We start from the raw sequence: 13618 nt of genomic DNA on the forward strand, positions 1-13618 counted from the left end.
TGACACAGTGAAACATGGAGAGGAGCAATCAAGTTCTGGCACTGCAGGTACCTCCAGATATCATTTTCTTTGTGCATTCACCGTTTGTGCCCATGATGGCACTGGGATGGTTATATGTGAGCCTGCTTTCAAAACTGTTTGGGCATGCAGAAGATTTGGTGTGGACGTACACCTTCATTCCCAATCAGGACATGCCCCATACCTCCCTGCTGAGATCCTTTAACTCTTCATACCACAAATGATCTGTAAGGGGTTGCTGTTTTTTACCTGCTTTTGTTGCACTGTAGTGCAAGAATGCCCCTCCAGGCGGCAATAATGGAATTACATTGGGGAAGCACTGCAGAGCAACTCATAAAGTGAAATGATAAATGTACAGGCCAACAGAAATCCCCCACTAATGCACCTTTTTTTTTTTTTTTGCATTCACGCTGTGTTGCAAAATGCACTCACCAGAAAAATACCCAATCTGGGGGGCCCAGGAAAACACACACAAACCCCAAACAACCCCCAAATCAAGTGCAGTTCAATTCCCTCCTTCCCTCGTCACCCTAACCCAGGCATCCCCAAACTTCGCCCCTCCAGATGTTTTTGACTACAATTCCCATCTTCCCCGACCACTGGTCCTGTTAGCTAGGGATCATGGGAGTTGTAAGCCAAAACATCTGGAGGGCCGCAGTTTGGGGATGCCTGCCCTAACCCTTTCTGCAAAGCCAACACACAGAGACCCGTATAGTTTTAAAGGATGGACAGAAGATGAGATTACACACACATACTCCCATAGTAAAGCCTGTAAAAGAGCCCTGAAGTTTGAAGCATATTTTCCCATGTGTTTTACTTATGATTTCTAAATGCATGGTCCAAGTAATGTTACCTTTTATCTCGAAACGGGAACAGATATGTTGCAGAGCGCAGTCATGTGGACAACTAGCAATCCTCCTTTAAAAAGTTTCCATTTTTAAAATCTGAAGGTGCATTGCACCTGGGAGATGGAATAGCAAGCTATTCCGCTAAGAAAATGGGGAGCTTTTTTTGCACACTGGTTTTTGTTTTTTTTTTTTACCTATCTTCCATCCTGAGAAACCTCTCCCATCTTCATAGATTCTTGCATTTCTTGGATGAATTGTTCTGGAATGTGACACCCTTTTTACTGCTACAAGCTACTTATAGAGTATAATTATTACAACAATCTAAAGAAGATCACAACTATCTGCGTGTGTGGCCAAGGGAGGTATGGGCTTGTATTTGTGATGTGACATGATAATTCCATCAAATGAAGAAAAAAATAAACTCATCTGGGCATGCTCAAGACCTTGGGTGCCTCTAGATCTTGAGGACCTCTGGATCCTGGCCTATGTGGGCATGAAATGAAGTACAGATTGACATTCTTAGAATCATAGAAGATTCTATGCCCGAAGATTCTATGTAACAGCTTGGTCGAGTTAAATGGTTAGTTATCTAAAACATGGCAAGAGTCCTAAACTATTCTTAATCATACATAGCATTTTATACACATATATAGCTCAGTTGGTTAAAGCATGGTGCTGATAACTCCAAGGTTGCAGGTTCGATTCCTGTATGGGAAAGCTGCATATTTCTGCATTTCAGGGGATTGGACTAGATGATCCTCAGGTTCCCTTCTGACTCTACAATTCTATGATTTTCAGATTCCTTGTGAAAGTCAATAATTATGGAGACAGACCCACCTCACCAGAAAGGGCATTCCACAGATGAGAAACCACTACTGAAAAGGCCCTGTTGTAGGTCAACACTTAAAGGAAAGGAACTCCAGCTTCTTCGAGTTGCTGAAAGGCACACAAAATACCTACGCTAGAGCTTTGAAGAGCTTGCCTTAAGTTGAATATGTTTCAGCCTCGTGAAACAGTACCTTTTTACTAATATTGCAGCAGGGGTGGGGAACCTGTGGCTCTCCATGAATTTTGGGACTCTAACTCTCATCAGCTCCAGCGAGCATGGCCATTGGTCAGGGATGATAGAAGTGTTAGTCCAGCAACATCTGGGGAACTTGGCGGTTCACCGTCTCTGTGTGAAAGAAAACCCCTAATTCTACATAAGGTTAAAGATATATATCTATATTTAATCACAGACTGAAACATCATGGTTACAAAATGAATGGTCAAGTTCAAAAACCACCATACACACAATTCTGGATGGGGACCTCTCGCCCATCATCACCACCACTGCTGTTGCCACCACTGCTGTTGCCACCACTAGCAGGCTGGTAGCTCAAACAGAGTTCTTATTTGCCGGCGTGACTGAACAGTGAATTCCGGAAGTATGAGTGATGCCACACAAAAGAGGCCGGTGGGACACATTGCATTCACACAGCAAATTGTGGCTATTTTCCTAGACCTCCTACGGTGCTGTATCAGGGATCCCAACAAGTCTGCAACTTTCTGTCCAGAGCCTTTTCTGCAATTCCTCATCATAGGAGACGTCCACAGATTTTGTCCTTTGCTCATTGCAAAGATAGCAGGCGCCAACGCCTTCCAGCTCTGGTGAAACTGCTGCATAGATTGATGTGGATGCACCCTCTTCTGGGCTCTGTGGATTAGAAATCAATCAATCAATCAATCAATCAATCAAGTAGAAGAGGAATGCACAGAATAAGGTTCAAGACATGACCATGGGCTTATTTCAAAGACATATTTCAAGCACTGGCTAATTGGTAGGTGGGGGTGGGGAGGGTATGAGGAAACCATATAAGCCCAGTTCCCAAATATATTTGGTTTAGATGGAGTTGGGGGGGGGAGGCAGAGATAGAGGGAGTGGGGGTGGGGGTGGGAAGAGAGAGGGGATGGGGAGAGACTGTGTGTCACTCAGGGCAAGTTTTCTTCCCTTGAGACTTGCTAAAAGTGCTCTATGAGCTAGTTATTCTATGAACAAGAGACAATTGTCAAGTTACATAGTGTAGTAACATTTGACAAATATAACACCACAATGAACAGAACGATCCCCAAGGGCAGATTACATGGTAGTACTGTATCTCAAGGACTTTAAGCAAAGATAAATGTATCACATCTCTGCCTTTATCTTGCCTTCACCACTCCCCTCTATAACTGTGTGTGTGGGGGGGGAGAGGTATGGGGGTTCTTTGTTGCTTAGAAACCACCTAGTTCTTTCAGTTTTAGGACCTGACATGGCAAGACAGATTCTGCTACTGTTTTTACTACATAGAGCATCTGTTTACAAAACAATGCAAGAACTAGATATGCCCCCATTCCTCAGCACTCTGACCAAGGAACTCTGGAAACTATCATTCTATGAAGAGAAATCTTGATATATCAAGAATTATCACCAGTGCTTCCCCCAGGGGGTATTCAAGGGTACACAGTACCGGCACCTCTTTTTGTTGTTGTTAAAAAGTGTGGCACTTACTGTAATAACTTCATGGTGAGTACCAGCACTGATTTTTCTAGAAAAAAAGCACTGAATTTATCACCATTGTTTGTGCACATGGGTGCGCGCACACACACACACACATTTTGTTGGGAGAGACCAATGAGAACCAAACTTGTCAAGTTTGCAAATGTAGAAAGATGCATCTTGTGCTTCAAGGTTATGTTTAGACATCTGTCCTCAAAATGATATAACCCCGAGTTAGTTTTGTGAGACCTGATTTCCTCTTTCCCCAACTGCAAATTAGTTGTTTAATCTTGTTAATTACAACATCATTAGAAATAGATTAGCAACCTATTCTCCTGGTGATCGACTGTCCCCTGCATACACCACGTCCTCTTTCAGTATACAGAAGAGGGGAAGGAAGAGATAAGAAGAGAAAGGGAGGAAAGACAGGAGGCCGGAAATTTAAGGAATCCAAGAAACAGTTTTTCAAATCTGGGACAGGGTCATTTTATTGGAGGATGAGCAATTTGGATGTAAGCATCACTGTTGTTTCACCTTAAGCTACCTGTAACACTTTCATATTCATTAGGCTGTGGGGGGGAAATATCACCGAGTCTGAATATCAGGTTATTTCAGGTGATCCAAGCTGGCTAAAGCAACACGAAGTTTTTCAAAATCATTAATCTCTTTGCAAATGTCAGCTTCTGGCATTTTGCTTACAGTTGTATATGGCTAGAGCTTGAGGTCATAGCATGCCTACAGGGATTTTGAAACTGTGGTTTATTCACTGCCATGGGTTTGATCCAAGGTTTTCCAATCTCAATACAGCAGCGTTACACAGAACTGGCAAGTCATTCCTTTCTCAGCAGCAGAATTAATGCGTTACTGAAAGCAAGCAGCAACATTGAAATCTCTAGTGTAATTACTCATTTTACTAGGATGAAATGTCCTTTAATCTGCCACAAGCAGATGAAGGTGCAAGTTGTGTGTGTGTGTGTGTGTGTGTGTGTGTGTGTGTGTGTGTATGTGTGCGTGTGTGCGTGCATGCGTGTGTATAATGCATTCTGTTGAGTAACATGCTATTTATTTATATTAAAGGTTTTCTTGGTTTACAAAGATATGTGCAACGTCTCTCATAACATTTTTACAAATCAGTTTCATTTGTTGAGACATGGGGAAGAAAGGGAAAAAGAGGCGAATGGTGGGTGGGGTCGGGTGACGATGTTTCTATTTTGCTTAATAAATGTGGGGGTTTTTTGTCAGTGTCGCTCGTGTATGAGCCAAAGACCACAACAACCAGGGGTGATGGCAAATGAAGATTGTGAGGCTTAATCCAGTACAGCAAGGTAAACTAGAGGATTTCACTTGACACAAATAATTATCATCAAAGTGCTGTGCTGTCAAAGAGAAAACTAGTATGTGTCAAACAAACAAAAAGCAACATTTTGTATTCATATGATATAATTTGTCCCACATTTACGGTAACAGATTTACTTCCTAGGCTTTACAAAAAGCATTCTTACAAAGTTTTAAATTTTTAATCACAGATTTGAATGCCCCAGCCCCAGCCTCATATACGGTATTACTGATCCCACTGATCCCCTATTTTTCAATAATTGCCTCGTTTCATCAGGGAAAACAAGGAACCTAAACACACTGAGACTGTACTTAAAAGGTGTTACCTGACCTCCCCTACCATCTGAAGCTGCTTGCAAATGTGACTATACTCCTAAAATAAAAAGATCCATACCAAAATGGTGGGCCATCATCAGATACATATTCTGCTTTTTCAGGATAGAAGTGGAAAAAAATAAATCTATAGACCCGTTGAAAACAGTTACAATAACAAATTCAGAAGCACTGGTCTCTGAACATTACAGAGTTATGTTTAACATTGCTCCTCTGGGACCTCATTCCTGAGCCTTGAGGCTCCTGCATAAAAGGCATTCTTCTTCCACTGCCACCATCTTGATCTCCGGATGGGATTCCAAGCAGGGTTTTACCCAGCAATCTTGAAGGAAGGTAGGAGTTAATCTAAGGCGGCCCTGTTTAGGGAAGTTTTTAATGTTTGATGCTGTACTGTTTTTAATATTCAGTTGGAAGCCACCCAGAGTGGCTGGGGAAACCCAGCCACATGGGCGGGGTATAAATAATAAAGTATTATTATTATTATTATTATTATTATTATTATTATTATTATTATTATGGCATTTCCGAGATCTACAAATCCCAACTATCAAGGATTTTAAAGGTCAAAACCAGTCTCTTCTGTGAAACTTGTGTGAAACTTTTCACTGAGCAACAAATGCCCAGACAACTACAGGAAAACTCACTTTTCTTAGAGCACTTGGCATCCAAAAAACATTATTTTAGCTTGTTTCCCCTTATTTACAAATTCCAAACACCCAAAAGTACCACTTAAATACAGAACAAAGCTATGGACAATCTCCCCACCAGCAGGTTTCATACGGATGATAAATCCCACCACATAGAAAATTGAGCCTTGCCAAACACTACTAACAGCTGCAAAAATGTGGAACAAATATCACCTGGTCCAATCCAAAAATGAGCTCCTTAACTACTGTTTCCTTTAAGGATTTCCTCTTGTGTAGGCTCAGCAACAGCCCCTATCAAACACTGATCCTGAACCAAGTGATTCAAGCACACATGGCAAGAAGGTTCCTCTCTCATGCCTTTGGCTTAGACCTTGCCACAACTGTGGGGGTCTTACTTGGAACTAAAGACTGAAGTGCATCATCAATCTTTATGTCACCATGTACTGCTTCAACAACTGGATGTTACCTCAGGCAGGTGTGTTTTGCAATTCTCAGCAAGCGCTGGGGTGATATGAGCATTGTGATCATGTGAAAGCTTCTGTAAATAAGCAACACAATTCCTTGCTGCAACGGATTAGCGTGGCTCCCTTTCTGGAAATTGCTATGATGACCTGGCTCATGTAGATTCATCTTGAGCTTATGATACTTCTGTTTGAATGTTTTGACTCCTGTCCTTCTGAAATGTTCAGACAAACACATAATTTTTATGTGAAAGGTGTGAGCAAGTGTTACGATCTGTTTCCAGAGCTGAGTTGGTGCCCTGTGTTTTTACAGGACACTGCAGACTAGCATAATCCAAGACACAGTACATGCCCACGTGGGTCTAATTCCTACTCCTGTGAAAACTAATTACCTAAGCCTATCTTATTGATAACCTTTTCCAGCCCTGGGAATGGAGAGGGACCAATGAAAGATGAATCACTATAGCAACTGAGGCAGGATGAAAGAAAATCAGTGGGCATGGAAAGCTATGGAAATCTTTAGGCAGACTCTTTGAAGACTGAAGACTACAGAGATGATACTGGGCACACATAATACGTAGCTATAAATGCATTTATTATGAAAAGGGGTATGTTTTCTTTCCCCTTTACAAAACTATGTCCCTTACCGAGACATGCTGCTTGCACACATTGTACTGTTATACACTATCAAAGACTAAGAATCTTTGAATGCTCAAGACACAGGAATTTTTTTAAAAAGTCATTTTGTATGTTGTGCAAATGTCATAATGGTTAAGTAAAGACGAGAGTCCAAAGTCAACAGAAACAGAAAATGACAGACAATACGGTACAGCAATCTGCAGGCTATTCATCTCTCAAAACATTGTCGATAATTTCTCTCTCTCAGCTTCCCGTTTTCTGTTTTTCTGTTTATTTCTTTCCTTTAAAATCCTCTATGTTCACCCAGAAGACCCAGGAGAAATTTGATAAACTACTGGTTCTCCATAAAAAGGTTTGTCCTGCATATGATTAGTCTCAAGGTTACTTGCATTGTTTATCTAGAGAAGGTTCATTCAACAACGAACCTTTAAAGGAGAAGTGATTACAAAAGACTAGATTGTCCAGGTTCCTTTCTGTGGCTATCTTCCCTTTGCAGGCAATCCAAATGGCAATAATCCATGAAAAGATAGCTCTGTTACCAATTTTAAATCCTTTATCTGGCCAAAATACTTAAGATGTTATAGGAATATACCACAAACAAGACAATGTGAATTTAGAAAAATCATACCTATATCTTTTCTATAAAAAAAGGAGGAAGAATAGCATTTTTAATAAAATAAGCATTGATCAGTAATATCAGCACAGCTTCTCTCCTTTATTTCTACCCCAGTCCTAGAAGGGCAACAATTGTAGTGCTCAAGTTGATATCAACTATATAAAAAAAGTTGTATATATTGGTCATTTACATGAATAAACTATTTTTAAAAGCCACTAGATTAACTACATGCATAAAGGCATTTTCTCCTAATAAGCTACATAGCCTCCAAATGTTTTGCCTGCTCCTAAAGGACTAGCATTTGCTGCAGATCTAATAAATAATGCAAATTTGGTTCTCCCCCTTCCTCCATGGTGCTTCATTAAGAACTGTACTAATAAAGCAGCAGAAGATGGTTTAGATGTAAAGTGCAGCATATTAAAAAGGTACTTTGGCTATATCTGGGGGGACGGGGACGGGACAAAAACCAATAATGAAGAACACTCTGTAGTGTACAAAAGAATGCAAATACTAGTGTAGAAGTGGAACCTGCAACAAAATGTTGCAGTGCAGGGTTCTAGCCAGTCATGCCCTCTTTCCAGAGAATCTGCCCCACCCCCATAGTTTCATGTTCCCTCTTCTCAGCATTCCATGGCCACTGAGCATTCTCAGTGTCAAGGACTGGCTGGATGCAGAAGAGCGGTGGGAGGTGGCAGCTGGGGAATCTCTTAAGGAAGAAGGCTCAGAGCCAGGGGAGTGGTGCTGGGATGACGATGAGTGAACAGAAGTTGAAGAGGGAGCAGACATGGGGGAGGAGGAGGTGTCAGAAGCTGAAGAGGTAATAGGGTTTTGTGAGCAGGAAGAGTCTGTGGCAGAGAGTAGTTCAGAATCAGATGCAGAAGCAGAGGCTGGAGAGGAGTGGGGGCTAAGAGGCAGTGATAAGTCAGGCTGGTGAGGGAGCCAAGCTATCTCTCTCTTCTGCAGAGACCAGCTCTCCTTCCCCCTGGTCTCCTCTGGTTTGCTCTGTCTGAGCACTAAAGAGCGATTTTCCTCTAAGGAAAGCAGTGTGACAAGAGGAAGTGTGGATGAGCTTTAAGCCTTTGAAGGAATTCATAGGGCCTTAGTCTGATCAGCACCCTTTGAAAACAAAACTTAAAACAGCTATTTGCGGATAAGGGAACAAAAAGATCAAAAGACTTACAAGGATTGGAGTAAATTTCTGGAATATCTCAAAAGGCACTGTAAAATGGTAAAAACACTTACAGGAACGATGTAACATCTACTACTGTAAAAATAATGTATGCATAGAAGAAACGATTGTATATGAAGCTATTGTACGGAAGGGAAAAAAGCGTATTAATCAGATTTTAACAAACAAAACCAAAATGAATGCACAGGGGAAGTCAAGTTCGGCAGAACGGACTTATTGGACTGCCTATCTTGTATTTGTAACTTGGGGATTTGTGAATATGGTTTATGTTTTTTATTTGTTTATGTTTAAATTGATGTAAGAGAAAATAATAAAAATTACTGATAAAAAATAAATAAAAATAAAACAGCTATTTGCTTTTCTTTAATTGTACAATAACTTTGATGAATGAATGAAAGATGGCTGACCTTTTGGTTCTTAAATATGCGCTTACTAAGAGGATTACAATTGTTTGTGAACTTTGCAAAGCCTTAGGCCTGGAACACAGATGGAGAAAAATAAAATTAAGTTAATTTTTATTCAAACTGAGCAGGCTGCATCACTCAGTGAGATAAATTGCTTTAATTATTTCCCGCTTGCTAAACCTGTGCTCTCATCACTTCAAGTAAGTTGTATATTGGCCTTTTTTAAACAATCAACTCAAGTGAGGGTGAAAGGAAGGTCCTAGAAACACTGAGAGGCAAAAGAAAAATATTAAAAACCTAGACAAGAATGATTCATTTCCATAGTGCTGTTGTGACAAAAAGCACTTACGGCTAATGAGAGAGATGTTTGTTATTTGACTTATATTGTGTAGGTACTTAAGAGTAAAATTGAAGAACATGTGGCAATTCAGATTTCCGTTTCGGAATATTTTAAAAAATAACATTTTTCTGCTTCATTGTATTTCATTGCTTAATGAAAATAGGACCAATCACCATTAATTGGCAGACCTGTTACCAAGAATGCATGCCTTCTAGACAATATTTCCAGCAGTGGCATGCGTGGTAGATCTATGAAGCAACACTTCTGACACCAGTGTTGCTGCTCCTTGCCTAGAACAGGCTGATGGCAGGACAGAGCAGGGCAGTGGCAAGGTGGCTTGTTGGATCAGTGGCACAAGCACTGTTGCTAATCCAGTGCTCCATCTGCTTCATCCATGCAGCCTCAACCTCCTTGCTGACTTTCCCTTCCCTTCCCAGTCCAGGTAAGCAGTGAAGAAGGAGTGAGGAGGGTGGCTCTGCCTTGCCCAACACACTGCTACTGAATATTCCTAATTTTAGGAGAAAGCCACTAACTAATTAAGGCCATGTATGGCACCATAAAGCAATGGATGCCTATTTTTTCAGACACAAGAATTCCAGCATGCTCTTTGTTTTGAGATCAGTAAACACTAATCTATACACGTTCCATGGTACAGATTTTTAAACTTACTCAAGTGATGCAAACAAGTTAACTGGGCTTTATTTGATCCAGAGAAAGAGCAATGCAGGAGGTGGGGGAAACCGAGAGGGAAGTGAAAGCAAGCAAAAAGAAACGGAGGAAAGGGGTGATTTATGAGTCTAGCACATTGCAAGTCTTATTACTCTTCCTTCAGGGCAACTATAAAAGCAAAATTTATGTACAATCCATTTAACAATTCATTAATGAGACAATTGTAAAAACACTTCCCTTGCAGTGCAAACCTACACACGTTTTCTCAGCCCTACATCACGCTCTTCAGCCTTAAAAATAGAGGTGCATCATGAAAACAAACAAACAACAACACTGTTGTACATTGGAAGTTGAATGGAACCCGTTCCAGAAGTCTGTTCGACTTCCAAACCATTCAAAAACCAAATTGCGGCTTCTGATTGGCTGCAGGAAGCTCCTGCAGCCAACCAGAAGCCATGGAAGCCCCATTGGATGTTCGGGTTCCAAAAGAACGTTCGCAAACCAGAACAATCACTTCTAGGTTGGCGGTGTTTGGGAGCCAAAACATCTGAGTTCCACGGCGTTCAGGATGCATGTTACTACTATATATAAGTAGTTCCGGCTGTAGGACAAACTAAGCAATTTTAAGTGTGTTCAGATATTCCATATCAAGTTTTCTATGGTGTGTGTCCTTCATCTAATATGTTAAGATAGGTAAATCACAAGCAACATCATTGGAACAGAGTAAGGGGGAGATGGAGCTATATACAGGAATCAATACATTTGGATAACTGTTATTCTCAAGAGCTTGTCTCTGTGTTTGCAGAATGCACAGATGCGATCTACAGCCCTAAACGTTTATGCAGAAGGAAGCCCCACTGTGCTCAGTTAGCCTTACTGTAAGGTTCAAAAGGTCTTCCTCAGAGGCAGCCTTACAGTGTGATCCTATACCTGACCAATCAGAAGTCCTGTTGGCTTCAAGCGCGTATAGGACAGCAGTCTTAATTAGCTGGAAAGTACTTCCTTCATTATCTTCTTTGGACAAGAGCCAGGGTTTTTATTCAAAACCATGCCCACTTCCGGAATTATTTTTTTTGCTCGTCCATTTCTAATTATTTTTTAGAAAACCACCCACCCTTGGGAAGAGACCTGTTGACACCTTGCAGAATACTTGAAATATAAACGTAAGACCATTTGTGAACAACGGCTGTCCCTCCCCCCCCCCACCAATGTATTATTTTAATGGAATTTTACAACATGGAGGACGCAGCAGAAAGACCACACATGCTCCCACTTCCCTGTCCATCTTTAAAATTGCTGTCTTAAAAGAAAGACTGCTGCTGTCTTTCACATCCCGGGACTGCCCTGGGGTGTTGGAATGAAGGCTAGTTAATTGCTTGTCAGAAGTGCCATAGCCCCTGCCCTCTTTTTGACTTGGAAGAGTATTAACTGGAAGATAATTGCAACGTTTCTTGTCTACTGCTTGCACTTTACTGACAGTGACAAATAATAGGTTGAAGTGGGAATTTTTTGTAACCTGCCAAATTTCTCAAAGCATTGTCATTCTTCAGCGCAGTAACTACATGTGCGGTAAGATCCTCTCTCTCACTCACTTTCTCTCTCTCTCTCTCTTTTAAAAAAGCTGTTACTGGCAAGGAAGATCAGGATGATCACTCACATTCCTATATGTAGCGTTGTGGGCTACAAAAGTCCCTACGGGTGAGGTACATGGATCCTGGGTTAGAATGCTTTGAGCCAGCTCCTGGAAACTGCTATACTAAACAGTGCCCTGACTTTCAAAGGGAAATGCTTGGGATTAAAGGGAACATGTCAAGGAGGCATCTGAAAGGACCACAGGGACAGGGATAGGATACACGTGTGGGAAGTCCACTTGAGGATGGAAAGGGGTTGTGTTCTTGAGTTTGATAGGAAAGTGGATGGCAAACCGCAGGAGAGACAAGAAGCCACTGGAAGAGACCAGGAAGGAGTATACAGCTCATTTGGAACTGGAACCCAAACCTGTGGCTGGAGGATCCTTAGTACATAATTTAAAAAGTGGAAACCTCATCTTAGGAGAGGGAGCAAATGTATCCCAGTACTCTGCTGTAAAAAAATTTTTTCCTTCATGGACAATTAATACTGCATGTCTTCAACCAAGGTTGCTCTATAATACCATAACATGCAGTAAGCAAATGCACACATTTTCTTCTCAAGCACATTTCATCTCAGTATCTCCTTCTAAATGAGAAGCTTACATGGGCTGAAATGGCTGGTTAAAAAAAAGGGTGTGTGCTATAGTTGTTTCTTGCTGGAGAAATGCTGCCTACTAGCCTAATTCTTTGGAGACTGAACCGCAGAGCATTATATAAAGACAGACATTTCGAAAGAAAGAAAGAAAGAAAGAAAGAAAGAAAGAAAGAAAGAAAGAAAGAAAGAAAGAAAGAAAGAAGCCTACAGGCTGTTGACGGCAATGGAGAGGGAATGAGAGATTACAGCCAATGCTGGGCACTTTTAAGAAACCTATGTTTCAGTCCAGTGTAGCATTTACTTCCTGACAGTTCACATATGTGATTCAGCATTCTCATTGTTTTTGAATTTCAGCATGGATTTACATCAGGGGCCACATGCATAGATCAGTAATTCTGTGAAGTGTTAACGGATCACAGCCGTCGTTACAGCAGATCAGTGCCCAATTATTTCCCAGAGGGCTGCAACAGGACTCTCCGAAATCAGGCCAGGACATGGAGCTTATCTGACCAGAATAAAAGAAACATACTTGAAAGCACAAAGGGCATAATTTAATTCAGCCTACTAGAATCTCATTGACAGATTCCAATCAACTTGCTTATGGTGGGTCCAGGCTGAAGTTTTTTGGGTTTTTTGCATTATCTGCCACTGGAAGAATATGCCACTGGATGCAAATCACACTAGGAAAAAAACCAGTCTATACTTAAGTCATAAAACAGATACTTTTTTCTTCAGAAATTTGTCTCCCCCCTCCCCTCGGGTGTATTATCAACAATTCACTTTTTCTTTTAAAGTAGTATTTTTAAACAGTATTATCAGGTATTTCCAATGAATGGTTTTATTGTATTAAGAATTTGGTTTTATACACTATTTCAGATTATAAGCACTTCACTATATTGGTTGTATATTCATATCAAAGTTTTAAATCCACCTGCCAAGTGTGGACAATCTAGGCCCTAATCCAACATTAGGGAAGATTTCAGTGTAACCCAACTTTATTTTAGTAAACTCTTTCAAATATATGAAAGACAGACAGATATTTTTTTCCCTTTGTAACTATTTCTGCAATTTTATCTAAAAGTAGATGTTAACTGGGTGGTAGTCAACTAAGTTTTACCCAAGGTAGACCTACTGAAATCAACTGACCTATTGGAATCATGTTAATTAATTTGAATGGGTCTAAGTTGGAGTAAAACTTAGTTGACTACCACCCACTGAATTCAGACTACAGTCCTACCTATTAACCTGTGAGTAAGCCCTGCAGAACTTAGTGGGATTTACCTCTGAGCAGACACACACAGGATTACACTAATAAAAAAATTCCTTCCAGAAGCACCTTAGAGACACTGTTAGGATTCTAGCTGAATAAACTCTT

General features: G+C 40.8%; 1 protein-coding gene across 2 annotated transcripts in view; it reads right to left on the bottom strand.

Annotated features, from left to right (window-relative positions):
* Positions 1–2081: 2081 nt before the first annotated feature.
* The window catches only part of ZBED1 (zinc finger BED-type containing 1), a 117007-nt gene continuing 105470 nt past the window's right edge, over positions 2082–13618 (bottom strand). For both annotated transcript variants that reach the window (XM_035114815.2, XM_035114816.2), the window contains one exon: positions 2082–2562. In XM_035114815.2, coding sequence (XP_034970706.2) covers positions 2374–2562 — 189 coding nt within the window. In that variant the 3' untranslated portion in view covers positions 2082–2373. The remainder of the gene's footprint in view (positions 2563–13618) is intronic.

This window comes from Zootoca vivipara, chromosome 4 (genome assembly GCF_963506605.1).
Source record: "Zootoca vivipara chromosome 4, rZooViv1.1, whole genome shotgun sequence".
Lineage (NCBI taxonomy): Eukaryota > Metazoa > Chordata > Lepidosauria > Squamata > Lacertidae > Zootoca > Zootoca vivipara.